The sequence below is a fragment of the Schistocerca cancellata genome, chromosome 5 (assembly GCF_023864275.1).
Source record: "Schistocerca cancellata isolate TAMUIC-IGC-003103 chromosome 5, iqSchCanc2.1, whole genome shotgun sequence".
In the NCBI taxonomy this organism is placed as follows: domain Eukaryota; kingdom Metazoa; phylum Arthropoda; class Insecta; order Orthoptera; family Acrididae; genus Schistocerca; species Schistocerca cancellata.
The window spans coordinates 85,708,206-85,730,082 of NC_064630.1; the positions used below are offsets into that span (position 1 = coordinate 85,708,206).

The 21,877-nt window shown below is 45.9% G+C and overlaps 1 protein-coding gene across 1 annotated transcript in view; it reads right to left on the reverse strand.

The window, feature by feature from the left end:
* Positions 1-21,652, reverse strand: part of LOC126188377 (clavesin-2) — a 42,646-nt gene extending 20,994 nt beyond the window's left edge. Inside the window, exon 1 of the mRNA XM_049929975.1 lies at positions 21,424-21,652. Coding sequence (XP_049785932.1) covers positions 21,424-21,652 — 229 coding nt within the window. The remainder of the gene's footprint in view (positions 1-21,423) is intronic.
* Positions 21,653-21,877: the final 225 nt, after the last annotated feature.

Genomic DNA, 21,877 nt, shown 5'->3' on the forward strand with positions numbered 1-21,877 from the left:
CTATTGTTGATTCATTACACTTCTAAGAGTCAAACTGTGAATACTGACAGTTATTATCAGCAACTGCGAGCCCTCAAATCCCAAAGCAAAACAACGAAGAGAGAGAGCTTTTTAAAAGGAGGGCTTTTGCTTCTGAGCTATGTTCGCCCTCATACACTAGGTATTTTCAATAAGTAATGCAACAAATGTAGGTGGGTTTTATTCAGGATTTCAATAAACCACATTATTCCCCACTCTTTTTGCTACAAAGCCCTATTGCTCAGCATTATCCGCTTTCAATGCGACGGCCTTACGCCATCGTATTAGGAGGCCATGTATTCCCGCATGCTATCAGTCTACTAGTCGACGTCGGAGCCAACGTTTCCTCCCCATCATCCACATACTGCTTCCCGTGAAGTGTATCCTTCACTGGCCCAAACACCAAACAGATGGAAGTCGGAAGGTGCGAGATTCGGGCTGTAGGATGGATGAGGAAGAACAATCCAATTAAGTTTTGTGAGCACAACCAACAGAGACGTTAGTTGTGCAGCGAGGTATTTAATTGTGACCACCTCGAATGAGAGTGTCCCCAAGTTCTGACACTACAGAAGTCACAGCTACGCGCTACCGTCCAGGAGATCGGACAGGCTTTCGCGACTTTGTTACGGTGATGACAGACGCCTCGCCCAACGACTCGCCGTGCTTTTTTTCACTGACAGATCTCTGTAGACATTCTGCAGACGCCTATGAATATCTGAGACGCTCTGATTTTCCGCCACAGGAAACTCAATGACAGCTCTCTACTTGGAATGCACGTCAGTTACAGATGCCATTTAGAAGGTTAAGTATAGAGCCGCCACATGTCGAAACTTCATGAAACTATGGAGACTGAAGTAGAATATTCCACGAAGTCCCGTAACAAATATCGAATTTTTTCAACCTAAACTGGCAAAGAAGAAAAAATGTTGCATTGTTTATTGAACTCCCCTCGTAGTTGGAAAAACAATTTAGACCTAGATTTTCAACTTTTTGGTGAAACCAAGTTTCCCACGGATGACGAGGTTGTGGAGGTGGTGAAGAGTAGATGTGGACGATGCTACAAAGCTTCTTCCGGCACAGAATGTTTGTCAAGAGATGGACCAGGTACATAGATGTTGAGGGAGATTATGTAGAGAATGACGTCACTAGTAATATTGTTTTCTACCAATTTTTTAAAGAGCTGTTTTTCCTTTTTGGATTCACTTCGTATTTCGTATAAATGTTCATGCCTACCTTTGATGATACAGCGAACATCTGAGATAGCTCGTTCGTTCTTGCAAGCTTGTTAGCATATTGTGGTGGCCCTTCGGTGGCAATGCGAGTACAGAAACACTGGGGGCAAAGGCGCCCTTACCCCTTGGCAAGGGGGGGTCGCTCCCCCCCCCCCCCCCCTCTAGCTCTCAGGGAAAGGGAAAAATATAGCGTACATGGGTGGTTTTCTTTCAACAAAATGATTTAAAAGTTGGTGTTACACTGGTTTTCAACAGGTTCGGAATTGAATCTTTTTTATGGCTACTTACAAGTCGCCATTCGTCTTCCAAAATATTAAAAATACTCTACACACTCAGATCTAGCCTCCTCCTCCCCCCTCCCCAACGTCCTATACACTATCGTATGGGCACACTTGCTTAATGCTGGATGGTACACAGAGACACCGACCACAATCCAATAAATTAATAGTGTAGCGAGAGTCTTGTACTCGTAATTAGCAGAACATTTTCTTTCCTGAACATCCTCTCCATCTGATGCGGCCTTGTTCGTCTTGGTGGTGATGAGGTGACAACTACGTTGTTGAAGGACGTAATCTGTATAGCACAGCTCTCCTGACTTGACTTTTCCAAAATTATTTTACCTACAGTCGTTGCATTTGTTATTTACCTACACTCGTTGCATTTGTCTTGTGGCAGCAGGGCAAATCAGTCCACAAGGGCCTACAGAGATCTTATACTTGAGCTTATGCTATGGAAATCATTTTTTCATTCTCTGATTAACGGCTTTACAGGTATGTGGTTGCTTCTCATCTGATTCTCTTCGTGCAGTCGAGACGTTAGTGATAAGCGATATTCAATTTCCCAGAACTATTATATTAGAGTGTATGCAGACTTGTTACTCCTTGGTCCGATCAACAAGTGGGTATTACGGAAATGATCCATGAACTCGAATGGGTATCCCTGAAGGAAAGCCGACGCCGGACACTTTCGAGAAATTTTATTCTTGGTGGGCACCACAGCCTCAAAAAATCTGAGGAGAGACATCATTCATTATTCAGCACCACGAAGCTTCGGGCGTGACCCATTTTCAAATGCATCTATAACAGATGGGAAACATTGCCCTCGTCTCGCCATACAAAAATCGCGTGTCACACGTCCTGCATACACTTGTACATATGTGTCAGTGCTACGAACAGTTGTGTGTAGGTTTGTTTCGTAGCTATGCGTCACCAGATCGTCCTCTTTGGCGACCATGCCACGCACAATTACGAATGGCGCGTGATTTTTTTTTTCTATGACGAGACAGGGACGATGTATCCATGCATGTTATACAAGGTATCGTCAGCCGAGTTTTCTCTGGTGTTTTGGCACGTATTTGCAATATCGTTTCTGCAATGTGTAGCTGGGGTCAACCCAAAATAAATACTGCCCACGCAAAGCGTTCGTTCCTTTCCCGTCACAAACAAAATTATTTGTAAAGTGGAATTTTACGTCCCCATTCTATAGGGTGGCTCCAAATTAACCTGGTGCGGCATTCGTTTCATCAATATGTATTAACAGGTACTGTAAAATATGACGAATAACCAGTACTCAAACTGTGACAGCTCTGTCACCGACATGCGGCAGCGCTGCTCAGTGGCTGCTGCAGTACTGATGGTGCTGAATAAAGTACAGTTCTAAAATACAGCCCGATGGAACGATGTCTCTCCTCAAACTCTTGAGAAAGTTTAAAGAACTGTCATTTGTAGCAGACTGCATAACGATCCCACTGTCACCAACATACATCTCGGGTGAGGCCCGAAAATATAAGCTAAGAGAAATTACCACTCGTACGGAACCGTATACGCAACCATTTTTCCTTGTTCCATTTGCGAATGGAACAGGAAAGGAAAGGATTAACAATAGTATACGATACCCTCCGCCACGAACTGATTGGTGACCTAGCGATTATGTATGTACACTACTGGCCATTAAAATTGCTCACCACGAAGATGACATGCTACAGACGTGAAATTTAACCGACAGGAAGAATATGCTGTGATATGCAAATGATTAGCTTTTCAGAGCATTCACACAAGGTTGGCGCCGGTAGCGACACCTACAATGTGCTGACATGAGGAAAGTTTCCAACCGATTTTTCATACACAAACATCAGTTGACCGGCGCTGCCTGTTGAAACGTTGTTGTGATGCCTCGTGTAAGGAGGAGAAGTGCGTAACATCACGTTTCCGACTTTGATAAAGGTCGGATTGTAGCCTATCACGATTGCGGTTTATCGTATCGCGACATTGCTGCTCGCGTTGGTCGAGATCCAATGACTGTTAGCAGAATATGGAATCGGTGGGTTCAGGAGGGTAATACGGAACGCCGTGCTGGATCCCAACGGCCTCGTATCACTAGCAGTCGAGATCTACATCTACATCTACATTTATACTCCGCAAGCCACCCAACGGTGTGTGGCGGAGGGTACTTTACATGCCACTGTTATTACCTCCCTTTCCTGTTCCAGTCGCGTATGGTTCGCGGGAAGAACGACTGTCTGAAAGCCTCCGTGCGCGCTCTAATCTCTCTAATTTTACATTCGTGATCTCCTTGGGAGGTATAAGTAGGGGGAAGCAATATATTCGATACCTCATCCAGAAACGCACCCTCTCGAAACCTGGCGAGCAAGGTACACCGCGATGCAGAGCGCCTCTCTTGCAGAGTCTGCCACTTAAGTTTGTTAAACATCTCCGTAACGCTATCACGGTTACCAAACAACCCTGTGACGAAACGCGCCGCTCTCCTTTGGATCTTCTCTATCTCCTCCGTCAACCCGATCTGGTACGGATCCCACACTGATGAGCAATACTCAAGTATAGGTCGAACGAGTGTTTTGTAAGCCACCTCCTTTGTTGATGGACTACATTTTCTAAGGACTCTCCCAATGAATCTCAACCTGGTACCCGCCTTACCAACAATTAATTTTATATGATCATTCCACTTCAAATCGTTCCGCACGCATACTCCCAGATATTTTACAGAAGTAACCGCTACCAGTGTTTGTTCCGCTATCATATAAACATACAATAAAGGATCCTTCTTTCTATGTATTCGCAATACATTACATTTGTCTGTGTTAAGGGTCAGTTGCCACTCCCTGCACCAAGTGCCTATCCGCTGCAGATCTTCCTGCATTTCGCTACAATTTTCTAATGCTGCTACTTCTCTGTATACTACAGCATCATCCGCGAAAAGCCGCATGGAACTTCCGACACTATCTACTAGGTCATTTATATATATTGTGAAAAGCAATGTTCCCATAACACTCCCCTGTGGCACGCCAGAGGTTACTTTAACGTCTGTAGACGTCTCTCCGTTGATAACAACATGCTGTGTTCTGTTTGCTAAAAACTCTTCAATCCAGCCACACAGCTGGGCTGATATTCCGTAGGCTCTTACTTTATTTATCAGGCGACAGTGCGGAACTGTATCGAACGCCTTCCGGAAGTGAAGAAAAATAGCATCTACGTGGGAGCCTGTATCTAATATTTTCTGGGTCTCATGAACAAATAAAGCGAGTTGGGTCTCACACGATCGCTGTTTTCGGAATCCATGTTGATTCCTACATAGTAGATTCTGGGTTTCCAAAAACGACATGATACTCGAGCAAAAAACATATTCTAAAACTCTACAACAGATCGACGTCAGAGATATAGGTCTATAGTTTTGCGCATCTGCTCGACGACCCTTCTTGAAGACTGGGACTACCTGTGCTCTTTTCCAATCATTTGGAACCTTCCGTTCCTCTAGAGACTTGCGGTACACGGCTGTTAGGAGGGGGGCAAGTTCTTTCGCGTACTCTGTGTAGAATCGAATTGGTATCCCGTCAGGTCCAGTGGACTTTCCTCTGTTGAGTGATTGCAGTTGCTTTTCTATTCCTTGGACACTTATTTCGATGTCAGCCATTTTTTCGTTTGTGCGAGGATTTAGAGAAGGAACTGCAGTGCGGTCTTCCTCTGTGAAACAGCTTTGGAAAAAGGTGTTTAGTATTTCAGCTTTACGCGTGTCGTCCTCTGTTTCAGTGCCATCATCGTCCCAGAGTGTCTGGATATGCTGTTTCGATCCACTTACTGATTTAACATAAAACCAGAACTTCCTAGGGTTTTCTGTCAAGTCGGTACATAGAATTTTACTTTCGAATTCACTGAACGCTTCACGCATAGCCCTCCTTACGCTAACTTTGACATCGTTTAGCTTCTGTTTGTCTGAGAGGTTTTGGCTGCGTTTAAACTTGGAGTGAAGCTCTCTTTGCTTTCGCAGTAGTTTCCTAACTTTGTTGTTGTACCACGGTGGGTTTTTCCCGTCCCTCACAGTTTTACTCGGCACGTACCTGTCTAAAACGCATTTTACGATTGCCTTGAACTTTTTCCATAAACACTCAACATTGTCAGTGTCGGAACAGAAATTTTCGTTTTGATCTGTTAGGTGGTCTGAAATCTGCCTTCCATTACTCTTGCTAAACAGATAAACCTTCCTCCCTTTTTTTATATTCCTATTACCTTCCATATTCAGGGATGCTGCAACGGCCTTATGATCACTGATTCCCTGTTCTGCACTTACAGAGTCGAAAAGTTCGGGTCTGTTTGTTATCAGTAGGTCCAAGATGTTATCTCCACGAGTCGGTTCTCTGTTTAATTGCTCGAGGTAATTTTCGGATAGTGCACTCAGTATAATGTCACTCGATGCTCTGTCCCTACCACCCGTCCTAAACATCTGAGTGTCCCAGTCTATATCTGGTAAATTGAAATCTCCACCTAAGACTATAACATGCTGAGAAAATTTATGTGAAATGTATTCCAAATTTTCTCTCAGTTGTTCTGCCACTAATGCTGCTGAGTCGGGGGGTCGGTAAAAGGAGCCAATTATTAACCTAGCTCGGTTGTTGAGTGTAACCTCCACCCATAATAATTCACAGGCATGGCTGTAACGGATGGTGCAGCCACGTCTCAATCCCAGAGTCAACATATGGGGACGTTTGCAAGACAACAACCATCTGCACGAACAGTTCGACGACGTTTGCAGCAGCACGGACTATCAGCTCGGAGACCATGGCTGCCGTTACCCTTGACGCTGCATTACAGACAGGAGCGCCTGCGCTGGTGTACTCAGCGACGAACCTGGGTGCACGAATGCAAAACGTCATTTTTTCGGATGAATCCAGGTTCTGTTTACAGTATCATGATTGTCGCATGCTTGTTTGACGACATCACGGTGAATGCACATTGGAAGCGTGTATTCGTCATCGCCATACTGGCGTATCACGCGGCATGATGGTGTGGGGTGCCATTGGTTACACGTCTCGGCCATCTCTTGTTCGCATTGACGGCACTTTGAACAGTGGACGTTACATTTCAGATGCGTTACGATCCGTGGCTCTACCCTTCATTCGATCCCTGTGAAACCCTACATTTCAGCAGGATAATGCACGACCGCCTGTTGCAGGTCCTGTACGGGCCTTTCTGGATACAGAAAATGTTCGACTGCTGCCCTGGCCAGTACATTCGCCAGGTATCTCACCAATTGAAAACGTCTGGTCAATGGTGGCCGAGCAACTGGCTCGTCACAGTACGCCAGTCACTCATCTTGATGAACTGTGGTATCGCGTTGAAGCTGCATGGGCAGCTGTACCTGTACAAGACAAGCTCTGTTTGACTCAATGCCCAGGTGTATCAAGGCCGTTATTACGCCTAGAGGTGGTTGTTCTGGGTACTGATTTCTCAGGATCTATGCACCCAAATTGCGTGAAAATGTAATCACATGTCAGGTCTAGTATAATATATTTGTCCAATGAATACGCGTTTATCATCTGCATTTCTTCTTGGTGTAGCAATTTTAATGGCCAGTAGTGTAGATATAAGTCTGAACAAGTATGTGCATCTTTACAAATACAGTACGGTATGATAGTTCGTTATTAGTCTTTTGTCGCTGAAAAAGCTCACAGTATTCGGGATTTGTTTCAGAGTCCTTTAATATGGCATCCGGGGACAGGAATCTCTGATTTACACCGATTCCTGTCACTCTTACGAGGCATATTCCATTTGCTTCTTTCAAATGCAAAGTGCCCTTTACCTGCGTGGACAGTTGAAATCTGATAAGACCATCCGGAATGTGCTCCAAAGCAGTGAAATCGTATTTTCCCAACAGCTTCAAATACCGTGCATTTACTCAAATGCCTGTACGTCGTGTCGACACATCAGCCATTGATTTCTCAATATGTAGGTTGATTCGAAACCTATTGCTCGAGGTAATATTTTGCATGACGTGTGCGTGATATCCATGCTGGTGTCGAAGAATCTGGGAAAGTCTTACGTGTTACAACCTCGCTACTGAACCGGCTGCCTTGAGGCTTGGTTTCTACTTTACCGCGAACGTGCTTCATCGACATGCTACATCCGTGTTTCCTAGAAGCATTATATGTAATCTCGCCTTCCTGTACGCCGTCAAATACATCTGCTGACTGTGCAGAAGCTCCGTTTTCGTTTAAAAAGATAACAGCGCAAGGAAGAGGTGATATTGCGACAAACATTAATACAGAGCTCTCTCATTAACAACGAGAGGAGGTATTTTTAACTCTATGCCCCATTAAATACTACGGCAGCTACTGGTAACCCAGTAGTTGCTAGTGGGAGAAATTCAATGGTAGATTTGTGTTTCAAGTCTGGTAAGCACGTGTCACAGATATAAGTGATTAAAACTATCCATTTTCGAAACTTTAGAAGACCTGTCTGTCCTCATAGCCAAGGACAGTAAAGCACGTCATGCAAGGTGCTTAACACGGTGGTATTCGGTTCGATTCCTGATGGTCGAGAAGTAATTTTTATCTCTAATATCTGCCCGGAAAAAATGAGGACAGGTGATGACTTTAAGTTCTTGATCAACAACCTAATCTGCAGTGTCCTGAAATTAATCCCATACCTCTTCTCTGTAAGTCAGAGAGAGGGCGTGTGACACTTGATGGTGATCCGCCAGTTGGGGGCGGAGGGAGAGGGAAGGGGAAGACGTTAATATCGGTGACCTGCTTAGAATTACTCGAAAGGAGAGTATAATAAGTTTATGTGGTTAGCCGGGTGCTAATCTTTAAATTGGACAACACTTCGCCGACTTACGTGTCCCTCATCTACCCGAGTTATCCAACTGGGAAAAGGGAGGACCTGAACCCCTACCGTTCCTGGCGATTTCTCATATCGTTGAGAGGTGACGGCTAGATTAAAGGCAGACTGAAAATTTCCTTGGACCGGGCTTCGATCCCGCGACCCCTCAGTTTCCAGGCACATCCTTCCCTACGAGATCACCAGGCTCGACAGGGACCGGCTTTCATCCTCTTTCTCGCTTTCTTTGAACACTCATCTATATTAACACGAATCTGATGTCCTCGAATGCTTTACGGAAAGTAAAATGGTGTAACCCTAGAAGATTGCTGCATTTCCGCACGAAATTTTAATGCGGTCGAAATGACCTGCAAAGTTTTGCTAACATTCACTTGTAGGATAGGGATAAAGAAAGGCAAAGGTCCCGAGTTCGAATCTCTGTCCGGCACACGTTTTAATATGCCAGGAAGTTTCATATCAGCGCACACTCCGCTGCAGGGTGAAAATCTCATTCAGGATAGGGATATTTTTTGTATGGAGAACAAAGTTACTGAAAGCTTTCAAATACATAAAAAGTTATTGTAAGGACGAAGAATCAAGTTAGAGAACATTTTCGGGTATTAAAAAATTACGTATATAGTCCTCTTAATTATACAATACATATTCAGAGTACTGTATCCACGAATAGCCGGATATCTAAGCAAGCGTCAGAACCCCGAAAAAAATGGTGAAGCTGCAAGGCGGAAGGGCCGTCTGTGGAAGAGAACGTGATACCAAGCGGTAGTCGAGCTAAACACGGCTTACTGGCAGCGGACGGGACACACGCTAGGACAAGGGACAAGTCCAAAGCGACCTATGCAACGACGAGGTGCAATAAAATGGTTCAAATGGCTCCAAGCACTATGGGACTTAACATCTGAGGTCATCAGTCCCCTAGAACTTAGAACTACTTAAACCTAACTAACCTGCCCGAGGCAGGCTTCGAACCTGCGACCGTAGCGGTTCCGGACTGAAGCGCTTAGAACCGCTCGGCCACAGCGGCCGGCGACGAGGTGCAAAGCGGAAACCTTAGCCACAACGATGTCGACTGTTCAAGAGCAAGAGAGAGGCAATCCGAATCGCGACCAGAGAGACGAACCTTCCAAGTGAGGTTGCTATCGAATAGACCGTTGTACAGCGACGACAGTCACCGACAATATCAGATACGCATCCAGAACTGAATGACCGTTCTTCTTCCTCCTCTAACTTTTCAGTCCCCCCTGTTATGGAGGAAGGCGAACTGTTTGAAGGCGTCTTGTATGCCCTTTTCAGCCACTGGGCGGTGTTTTCCTATTCGCACGGTATCCTGTGTTCCTGGGAGCGTTTCTCTCCCAATTTGGCATTTATTTGGAGCAGATTATTGGAGATAGTTCTCGTATTCACCTTACAACCTAAGGGAACCTCCGAAAACCGTGGCCAGTTTATACCGCCTGCGAGCACCACTACGACCGCGTGGCGACGATCCTATGCCTTCTACAACAGTCGGCACACGGACCGTGCTGTCGAAAGTCAGCGTTGTGCGTGCTGCTAAACGCTCAGATAGATACGACTTGTGCTTACGGTATTGTGCCTCAACGTGGATACACGACCGCAGCGCGCTCCAGCGGCAGTTTGTTGTATCTGGCTCGCAAATCGGACTGTTTACGAACTGAACGGATTTGAAATTCCGATATTAGCTGTATTAAAACGCACATCTGCTCCCTTGTCCATATGGCAGTCACGTTGTTCTGTCTGTAGTATAAATAAATAAAAACTTCAGTATCTATGGACATGGTACAAGCCAAAATAGGAAAGTACGATAACCAGTCAACAACGACATCGGCGTATAAAAATTCCGTTACAAATAGTCCGATAAAAATTCTTACCTGTTCACTGATCCTATTCAGGAGCAGGATCTTTACAACATCATATGAAATACGACAATTAAAACAAGAAAGTGCAAAATATCTTGTTCCAAGTAGCGCAAGCTGTCTTGTACAAAAATGGTTCAAATGGCTCTGAGCACTATGGGACTTAACATCTGAGGTCATCAGTCCCCTAGAACATAGAACTACTTAAAACTAACTAACCTAAGGACATCACACACATCCATACCCGAGGCAGGATTCGAACCTGCGACCGTAGCGGTCGCGCGGTTCCAGACTGAAGCGCCTAGAACCGCTCGGTCACATTGGCCGGCCAGCTGCCTTGTAGAGGAAGCCAATTGAACAAACTCACTCCTTAATTTTCTGTTGCTTAGAAACGGCATATATATACCCTGTATCAACCTACACAACATTAGTAATTTGATTCCTACTGGCATTAGCTAGGGTGGAGAAAAATTGTCACGAAATGTTAACCGTGGATAGCTGAGGTCAGTAGGAACCAAAACTACTAATGTTGTGTAGGTCGACAACGCAGAAATTTTAGACTACGGAAACTTGGCGCCACGTGCTCCGATTGGCCGGCGGAGGGGGGGGGGGGGGAATTGGGAGGGGGTTGCCCTGTTGCCGGATGCTCTGGATAACGCATGATGCGAATGCTTTGTCTGCCGGAGATAGCGTTGTATCCAATTCTTTCTGTCATTTAGTCTTGATCCATATACTGTGGTCATTAGGATGTTCATTGCCCAGCTGATGTGATTCCTACTCACTCTTCAATATGGAGTGCAATGTCATCAGTGAAACTTACCATTGATTCATTTCACACTGAACATTAATCCCACTGCTGAACCTTTCTTTTATTTGCATCATTGGTTCTTCGGTACACAGATTGAACATTAAGGGAAAAAGACTGCATCCCTATCTATTTAACATGACCAGCACCTTCTTGGTCCCAGGTTCACTCTTGGTTTTTACACCTACTGTGTATTTTCTGCCCGCCCCTAGAGCTTATACCTTTTTCCCGAAAATTTCAGTCTTGCACCATGTACGTTACAAAAATTTTTTGCGGGCGAGAAATACCGTTGTTCTTAACACTGATGTCCAATGTCGCGTCCTCTTGGCCTGACTCTGAGTGAGTTTCTTTTTCCTTTTTTTTATTTAGTTTATGATTGTTCTTCTCCAAAGGATACAGAAAATATTGAAGAAGTGAGGAAGAATAGGCTATTTTAAACAGAAGAACGATTTTCTTCTCTCAAGGGGCATAAACCGGATTTCAAGGCATACGGAAAAACACAGATTAATGTGAGCTTCAAGTTTCACATTTCATATAGCGAGGGAGTGGTGGATAGGTCGAAGGACCGGCTATATGCCTTGGTCGAAGGATACACGTTGCACCCGCAGGTGGCTTCACGGCCAACAAGTCTGGGGCCAACACGCCGCTCCGAGAACTTAAGGCCATCCTTTCCCCTCGTCTTCCGCAATTGGCTGAGAATCGTGACACGCGACATTTCTGGCCATGTTGGGCTTTCCTGCTATGTGCGTCGTGTCTTTTCGGAAGTTTCCACTGAAATAAGGCCACAGTACTGTACTGAGAGTACAGTACAGTACAATACAGTACATCTACACTTTTTGAGGGCAGAAGAGAGGGAAATCTTATCTGATTCCTTCTGAAGGGAGAGATGCAGCAAGAATAATTTTTACGATTAAACGCAAAATATCTAAACATTTAAGTTTCGAGGACGAGTGTATTAACTAACACAGAGCTGCAATGTTCCAACTTAAACAAATTTGTGGTCAGATTTGGTGCGTAATGATGTTAAATATTTGACATAAACATCTTTTCGTTAGTCTGCAGATCGCTGAAACATTCCAATAAAGATGACGTGTAACTGAGTACACACGTCTGATTAGCGTTTCATTTCGTTTTGTTATTATTGTTAGTTTCTTGAAGACTGCTGCATGATATTCGCTTGCTTACGTTCAGTGTACCAATACAACAAACTAAAGTAGAAAAAAAGAAGACAAAAGCATAAAAGACAAGTCAGTATTATCGGAACAGTCAGGTCGATTTTTTAAAAAATCCTCTGTAGTTTACAGCTGTTTCAGTGCAATTTGAATTGCATACGGTGTGTGCATCAAATAATGTACCTTGTATGTGTGGGTGCTAGCATCACACAAGACTGTTTTGAACGCTTCAAGCTTGGGCAACACAGCTGTTCAGAGGGCACTGTTTATTGAATGCTCATTATCCCATCGCATTCATATTTTGCACAATACTTCAATTCAATAAGAATTCCGTGACAAAATATGACAATATTACTCCACAGCAAGTATATAATGCACAGTGATTGCATGTCGGTAATAAATAAAGTTGTATGGCATGAATGGTTGGGAGCCCGCGAAGGGCAGGTTCACCCGCCTAATTGGAAACGTTTTCTTTATCCTCTCAGCCGCGGGTACCTTGCCTTCGCGAAGTATGAACTGTGTACGTAAGTACACTCCTGGAAATTGAAATAAGAACACCGTGAATTCATTGTCCCAGGAAGGGGAAACTTTATTGACACATTCCTGGGGTCAGATACATCACATGATCACACTGACAGAACCACAGGCACATAGACACAGGCAACAGAGCATGCACAATGTCGGCACTAGTACAGTGTATATCCACCTTTCGCAGCAATGCAGGCTGCTATTCTCCCATGGAGACGATCGTAGAGATGCTGGATGTAGTCCTGTGGAACGGCTTGCCATGCCATTTCCACCTGGCGCCTCAGTTGGACCAGCGTTCGTGCTGGACGTGCAGACCGCGTGAGACGACGCTTCATCCAGTCCCAAACATGCTCAATGGGGGACAGATCCGGAGATCTTGCTGGCCAGGGTAGTTGACTTACACCTTCTAGAGCACGTTGGGTGGCACGGGATACATGCGGACGTGCATTGTCCTGTTGGAACAGCAAGTTCCCTTGCCGGTCTAGGAATGGTAGAACGATGTGTTCGATGACGGTTTGGATGTACCGTGCACTATTCAGTGTCCCCTCGACGATCACCAGTGGTGTACGGCCAGTGTAGGAGATCGCTCCCCACACCATGATGCCCGGTGTTGGCCATGTGTGCCTCGGTCGTATGCAGTCCTGATTGTGGCGCTCACCTGCACGGCGCCAAACACGCATACGACCATCATTGGCACCAAGGCAGAAGCGACTCTCATCGCTGAAGACGACACGTCTCCATTCGTCCCTCCATTCACGCCTGTCGCGACACCACTGGAGGCGGGCTGCACGATGTTGGGGCGTGAGCGGAAGACGGCCTAACGGTGTGCGGGACCGTAGCCCAGCTTCATGGAGACGGTTGCGAATGGTCCTCGCCGATACCCCAGGAGCAACAGTGTCCCTAATTTGCTGGGAAGTGGCGGTGCGGTCCCCTACGGCACTGCGTAGGATCCTACGGTCTTGGCGTGCATCCGTGCGTCGCTGCGGTCCGGTCCCAGGTCGACGGGCACGTGCACCTTCCGCCGACCACTGGCGACAACATCGATGTACTGTGGAGACCTCACGCCCCACGTGTTGAGCAATTCGGCGGTACGTCCACCCGGCCTCCCGCATGCCCACTATACGCCCTCGCTCAAAGTCCGTCAACTGCACATACGGTTCACGTCCACGCTGTCGCGGCATGCTACCAGTGTTAAAGACTGCGATGGAGCTCCGTATGCCACGGCAAACTGGCTGACACTGACGGCGGCGGTGCACAAATGCTGCGCAGCTAGCGCCATTCGACGGCCAACACTGCGGTTCCTGGTGTGTCCGCTGTGCCGTGCGTGTGATCATTGCTTGTACAGCCCTCTCGCAGTGTCCGGAGCAAGTATGGTGGGTCTGACACACCGGTGTCAATGTGTTCTTTTTTCCATTTCCAGGAGTGTATGTCTGTTAAGTGTAGGTGATTGTAGCGAGTGTGTGTGGAGCGTAGTGTCATGTTCATGTTGTAGACAATGAGAGGATAGAGACGGTTAAACGCTGCTGGCGCACAGCCTAATACTCTCGAAAAGCTCTAAGGCGGCCTCCGAGCTTAACTCCCCATCCGAAGGACGGATCACCGCCAACAGTGTCACATGCCCTCACTTCGAGAGACACTGCGGAGTGCTTTGTTATTTGAACCAAGACACTGGCGCAGAGTCTGGTGATCAGGAACTTTGCACCAGCACCTCTCCTCCCATTGCTGGCCAAACAGTGAAGTGCAAATTTTATCCATCACCGGGATTCTAACCGGCTTACTTCCGAATCGAACGCCGCCGCACAGCCGGCCGAAGTGGCCGTGCGGTTAAAGGCGCTGCAGTCTGGAACCGCAAGACCGCTACGGTCGCAGGTTCGAATCCTGCCTCGGGCATGGATGTTTGTGATGTCCTTAGGTTAGTTAGGTTTAACTAGTTCTAAGTTCTAGGGGACTAATGACCTCAGATGTTGAGTCCCATAGTGCTCAGAGCCATTTGAACCATTTTTGAGCCGCCGCACAGACGGTCGTTAGCGACCTTTCTTTGTCATTGTATTGTTCTCGGCATTTGGTCTGTCTGGGCGCCACATGACATCCCTTCAAATTCGTCGTTAAACACACCACTCAGTTTTTTTGTTACATTTATTGTTAAAATTGCGGGAGCGCGCGTTCTTAGAAGAGTGAACCAATATATTTCGTTCTCCTAGGAATAACTCGAGGAAAGACAGTGAATATAAAATTTGAGAGACTCGAGGTCACACGGTGGATTACGAAAATTGGTTCTTTCTGTGCACCGAATGGTACACGAAATGGGAAAGGTAGACCATAGTACACAAAGTTCCTTCCATCACACACGATTAAATTATTTGCGAAGCATAGATACTGATGTATACAAAAATGATTATTTTAAAATTTCGCCCCCGTCTTGGATATCATTCTGGGGACGCCCGTAACGTCGGGTGTACCTCAAAGAGAAGTAACTGGACCTCTGTTGTTTTGAATATAAATAAACGATTCAGAAATGACGATCAGCAGCAGAATAAGACGCTACAGTTGAGTACGGCAGAGCGTCGGCGTTGAACGATCGGAAGGAACTGCAGAAAGACTAGGAACAAAATATCAGCTGTAATGAATATCAGCTGTTTTTAAATGAAGATAAATGTACGATAATTAGTATAACAAAGAGAATGAAGAGAACAACATCAGATTAGAAGATTAGTGAACATGATGAGCATGTCACATCGCATAGGTATTTAGGAGTAATACTAAGAAGTGATACGGAAACGGACAAAATCAGTTTTTGAGAAGGCGATTCGAAAACTTTGGTTTCTCCAGAGCGTCCTGAAAAAATGCAGTGCAATGGAAAAGGGACAGCATAAAACTCTGTCGCGAGCATTTCTGAAATACTGCTACAGTACTCACAGCTTTATCAAGTAGGCATGACAACTGGCGAATTCACGTACTGCTGCTAGAAACGAAACAGGTGGGTATAGCCCGAACTGTAGTGTAAGAGAATTGCTCGTGGAACTTAAATGAGAATCCTTGGAAGGGGGACGACATAGCTATACCGAATACCTGTATTCGAAGAAGACTTTGCAACCTTTATGTTGTCACCACTGTGTGTCTCAAGTAGTGATCATGCGAGAAGGTAAGAGGTTGGGTGGCACACGGAGGCATAAAGACAGTCGTTTTTCCCTCACTCACAACTAGAATGGAATGAGAAATATTTAAAGACGGCTGTGCTACCGTTCTGCTGCCAGCATCGTGTATTTCGCTTAGGAATCACGGGGAAAGAGATAAGAGAGATCAGGACGCGCATGGAGGCATACAGTTATTGGTCAAACGTCTGAGCGGAGCGGAAACAAGACTCCTTCGAAATTACACAATGCAATGTTGTATGGATTTTCGCAGCCAGACGAAGAGTGGGAAATGGTTAAACGGGGCATCAAAAATGGTTCAAATGGCTCTGAGCAGTATGGGACTTAACATCTGAGGTCATCAGTCCCCTAGAACTTAGAACTACCTAAAACCTAACTAACCTAAGGACATCACACACATCCTTGCCCGAGGCAGGATTCGAACCTGCGACCGTAGCGGTCTCGCGGTTCCACACTGAAGCGCCTAGAGCCGCTCGGCCACACAGGCCGGCAAACGGGGTATCAAACTGCCAGCGTGATATCTAATTTCCCAAAGAAAGATTTAACTTCTTGAAAGTACTCTGGGTAATTGAGAAAAATTTAAATTCTAATTCGAGGGAAAATTGAAATATTTCACGACCTGCTCCTGCTAGCTTTGTAAATGAAGTGATAAAAAATATGAAACCAAAACATAAACTGAAACGTCTCTGCTTTCTCATGCTCTGTATACTCCTAATAATGATAGAGTAACGGTCGATACTTACATGTATTATATTTCATGCTTTTGGGACAAAACTGGAAAATAAAAAATTAAAAAAAAACGGTCAAATGTTTTGTGAAATGGTTTGTTTAGAAGTAAGAAATTAAATGTCTTAGACAAATATTTGGCGCGTCTTTGCTCGAAATCATGTACAGCGAATGATGTGCCGACTGAGAATTTACAGTTCAATGTTTAACATAGAATCTTGGACTTTAGAGAGTTCTAGAGGATATTTGATGGAATTTTATTCATACGGGGACCGTACGAACTTCCCCTCAGCGATATGATTCGTATTGATAGGGTGTGTAGGACATGAGTATGACTTGTATAAATAGGAAGACGCAACTCTCAACCGTTTTGGCGTGCTTATATACTTGTATGGCCGCTAATACACACGGTGTTCGCAGCCGCGCGAGTAAGCTCTTAGTTTCATAAACACGAGGTCTCTGCATCGAATTTGCTACTCGTACTACTTTTTTTGTGTGTTATCTGCACCAGTATTCGGTGCTTTGCTCCGACATGCGTGGTACGACACGAAATTGTGTGACGACAGAGAACCGTTTATGAATGTAAACCAAGTTTGTTTTGCGACAGACATACTGAAAGAAGCCAAGGACATGCAAAAATTCAGCGTTCCTTACATCTACTGTGTAAGCCGTGATAGTTATTGTGTCCCACATTTCTACGATCGGTTTCACCCTGATTTGTGCATTGTTGCATAGGTTACACTTCATACGTGTCGAAAATGTAGGTACAGTAATTTAAATAAAATGACTGCGCTGATTTGAATGAAAGTCTCACGTATCCTGTTTTCATTTCCAATCTCCTTGAGAAAAGAACTTTCTCTACTTCTTTCTTGCTAAAGGTTAAGAAAACAGTGAAGAATGATTTGATATTAAAATTTTTCACGGTCACAATCTGTTGCTAGCATTACGTGGGAATGAAAATTAAATTAATGGCAGCGAGATTCGAACCCGAGACCTCGGCACATACGAAACGAAGCGGTTACTCGGCCGGCTGCGGATTCCGTAAAGACTAGCGCCCCTACAAAGCTTGCAGCGTAAGCACGCCTATAATTTTCAAACTCGAATTTCTCAAAAACTGTTTATAGTCGTTTCTTCCTGTTTACATTTGTCAACATCAAAAAATGGTTCAAATGGCTCTCAGCACTATGGGACTTAACATCGGAGGTCATCAGTCCCCTAGAACTTAGAACTACTTAAATCTAACTAACCTAAGGACATCACACACATCCATGCCCGAGGCAGGATTCAAACCTGCGACCGTAGCGGTCGTGCGGTTCCGGACTGTAGCGCCTAGAACCGCTCGGCCACCGTGGCCGGCTGTCAAAATCCCAGACGTGCACTACATATCCTCTCAACGTGAATCAAATCGGTGAGGGGAAATTCGTACTGTTTTCCTGTCAGTGATCTCCTAGAGTTACCAGCGTATGAGTACCTCAAAATGGCTCTGAGCACTATGCGACTCAACTGCTGAGGTCATCAGTCGCCTAGAACTTAGAACTAATTAAACCTAACTAACCTAAGGACAGCACACAACACCCAGCCATCACGAGGCAGAGAAAATCCCTGACCCCGCCGGGAATCGAACCCGGGAACCCGTGCGTGGGAAGCGAGAACGCTACCGCACGACCACGAGATGCGGGCTGAGTACCTCAGCTGCTGGATATTATTTCGAGCATCATTCAAAGGCGCATGAGATGCTTCTCTAATGTTTTTTATTTTTTACTTTTATACGAGTTATTTCACAAAATATTTGACTTTCTCTTTCTCATTTTTAATTTTATGTTGCTGTCGCTGAATACGCGAATGGAATAGGAAGGAAAACTGACAACTGTCGTCCAGTCTTTTAGGAGCGCCTATAATTTTCAAACTCTACTTTCTCAAAAACGGTTGATAGTTGCATCTTACTGTTTACATTTGTCAAAATCCCAGACGTGCACTACACAACCTGTTCTACATGTACATCTAAATATATACTCCGCCAGCCACCAAGCGGTGTGTGGCGGAGGGCACAATTCGCGGAAAAGTCGTATCCCCCCCCCCCCCCCCCCCACTGTTCCACTCGCGGATCGCGCGAGGGAAAAACGACTGTCTGAACGCCTCAGTACGAGCTCTTATTTCCCTTATCTTTGAATGATGATCCTTACGCGATTTGAAAGTTGGTGGTAATAATATATGCTCTGCATCCTCGGTGAAGATTGGATTTCGGTATTTAGTGAGCAGCCCCTTCTGTTTAGCGCGTCGTCTATCTGCAAGTGTGTACCACTTCAAACTTTCTATGAGATTTGTAACGCTCTCGCTATGGCACCTGTTGATACGAATCGAATCGTTGAGCGGAAATTCGTACTGCCACCTTGTCAGTGATCCCCTTGCGTCACCAACGTATTAGTACCATAGCTGCTGTGTTATCATTTCGAGTATCATTCAAAGGCGCATGAGATGTTTCTCTAATGTATTTTATTTTCTACTTTTATACGAACTATTTCACAAAACATTTGGCTTTTTCTTTCACATTTTTTTTTCTGTCGCTGAGTATGGAATAAGAAAGGAAACTGATAACATTGGTTCGGTGCATCTACATCTACATCTACATTTATACTCCGCAAGCCACCAAACGGTGTGTGGCGGAGGGTACTTTACGTGCCACTGTCATTACCTCGCCGGCCGGAGTGGCCGTGCGGTTCTAGGCGCTACAGTCTGGAGCCGAGCGACCGCTACGGTGGCAGGTTCGACTGCTGCCTCGGGCATGGATGTGTGTGATGTCCTTAGGTTAGTTAGGTTTAATTAGTTCTAAGTTCTAGGCGACTGATGACCTCAGAAGTTAAGTCGCGTAGTGCTCAGAGTCATTTTGTCATTACATCCCTTTCCTGTTCCAGTCGCGTACGGTTCGCGGGAAGAACGACTGTCGGAAAGTTTCCGTGCGCGCTCGAATCTCTCTAATTTTACATTCGTGATCTCCTCGGGAGGTATAAGTAGGGGGAAGCAATATGTTCGATACCTCATCCAGAAACGCACCCTGTCGAAACCTGGACAGCAAGCTACACCGCGATGCAGAGTGCCTCTCTTGCAGAGTCTGCCACTTGAGTTTGCTAAACATCTCCGTAACGCTATCACGCTTACCAAATAATCCTGTGACGAAACGCGCCGCTCTTCTTTGGATATTCTACATCTACATCTACATCCATACTCCGCAAGTCACCTGACAGTGTGTGGCGGAGGGTACTTTGAGTACCTCTATCGGTTCTCCCTTCTATTCCAGTTCGTGGAAAGGATTGTCGGTATGCTTCTGTGTGGGCTCTAATCTCTCTGATTTTATCCTCATGGTCTCTTCGCGTGATATACGTAGGAGGGAGCAATATACTGCTTGACTCTTCGGTGAAAGTATGTTCTCGAAAGTTCAACAAAAGCCTGTACCGAGCTACTGAGCGTCTCTCCTGCAGAGTCTTCCACTGGAGTTTATCTATCATCACCGTAACGCTTTGGCGATTACTAAATGATCCTGTAACGAAGCGCGCTGCTCTCCGTTGGATCTTCTCTATCTCTTCTATCAACCCTATCTGGTACGGATCCCACACTGCTGAGCAGTATTCAAGCAGTGGGCGAACAAGCGCACTATAACCTACTTCCTTTGTTTTCGGATTGCATTTCCTTAGGATTCTTCCAATGAATCTCAGTCTGGCATCTTCTTTACCGACGATCAACTTTATATGATCATTCCATTTTAAATCACTCCTAATGCGTACTCCCAGATAATTTATGGAATTAACTGCTTCCAGTTGCTGACCTGCTATTTTGTAGCTAAATGGTTCAAATGGCTCTGAGCACTATGGGACTTAACATCTATGGCCATCAGTCCCCTAGAACTTAGAACTACTTAAACCTAACTAACCTAAGGACATCACACAACACCCAGTCATCACGAGGCAGAGAAAATCCCTGACCCCGCCGGGAATCGAACCCGGGAACCCGCGCGTGGGAAGCGAGAACGCTACCGTACGACCACGAGCTGCGGACTGTAGCTAAATGATAAGGGATCTATCTTTCTATGTATTCGCAGCGCATTACACTTGTGTACATTGAGATTCAACTGCCATTCCCTGCACCATGCGTCAATTCGCTGCAGATCCTCCTGCATTTCAGTACAATTTTCCATTGTTACAACCTCTCGATATACCACAGCATCATCCGCTAAAAACCTCAGTGAACTTTCGATGTTATCCACAAGGTTATTTATGTATATTGTGAATAGCAACGGTCCTACGACACTCCCCTGTGGCACACCTGAAATCACTCTTACTTTGGAAGACTTCTGTGCATTGAGAATGACATGCTGCGTTCTGTTATCTAGGAACTCTTCAATCCAATCACACAATTGGTCTGATAGTCCATACGCTCTTACTTTGTTCATTAAACGACTATGGGGAACTGTATCTCCTCTGTCAACCCGACCTGGTACGGATCCCACACTGATGAGCAATACTCAAGTATAGGTCGAACGAGTGTTTTGTAAGCCACCTCCTTTGTTGACGGACTACATGTTCTAAGGACTCTCCCAATCCTCTGTCATGCTCAGTACAATGGCTTGCGGAATAGTTATGCAAAAGTAGAGGATGAAATTGGACTAATGATGGCTGGTCCAGAGATATGTAGGACACCGTCCCTCCGATGGACTATCTGGGAATGGTGTTGTTGGAGACGTGAGTGCACGGTACAGGTAATTGTAGTTGTGGAGTGTGTCGTGTCGTGTGGCGCGCACCTGTGCGGACGTCGGCGACGTCGCGGTTGGCGCCGACCCACTGGCGGAAGGCGTGCAGCGCCTGCGCGCGCGCCGCGTCCTCCTCTCGCAGCTCGCTGCGGGCGACGGCGCGTACGCGCTCCTGCAGCTGCGGGCCGGAGCCGCTGGCGGGGCGCGCACAGGTCTCCATGTCCGGCGAGCTACTGCCGCCTCTCGCCGCCCAGGCCAGCACCGCCGCCACGGCCGGCATCCCGCCCTGCAACAGCCGACAGCCACTCGTCAGCCCGTTGCGCAAGGTCAGGCCGCGGCGCGCCCCAGCCGGTCGCCCTTGCGTAAACACCTCCGCCTCGCGTCGCGCGGAGGTCGCGTCACGCGTGCCGTATTTCCGGAGCTCTATTTCCCAAATGCCTCGTACCAGTCTTTTAGATGGACGCTGGCCATATTATGAACACACCACGATCACTACGGCTTGGGT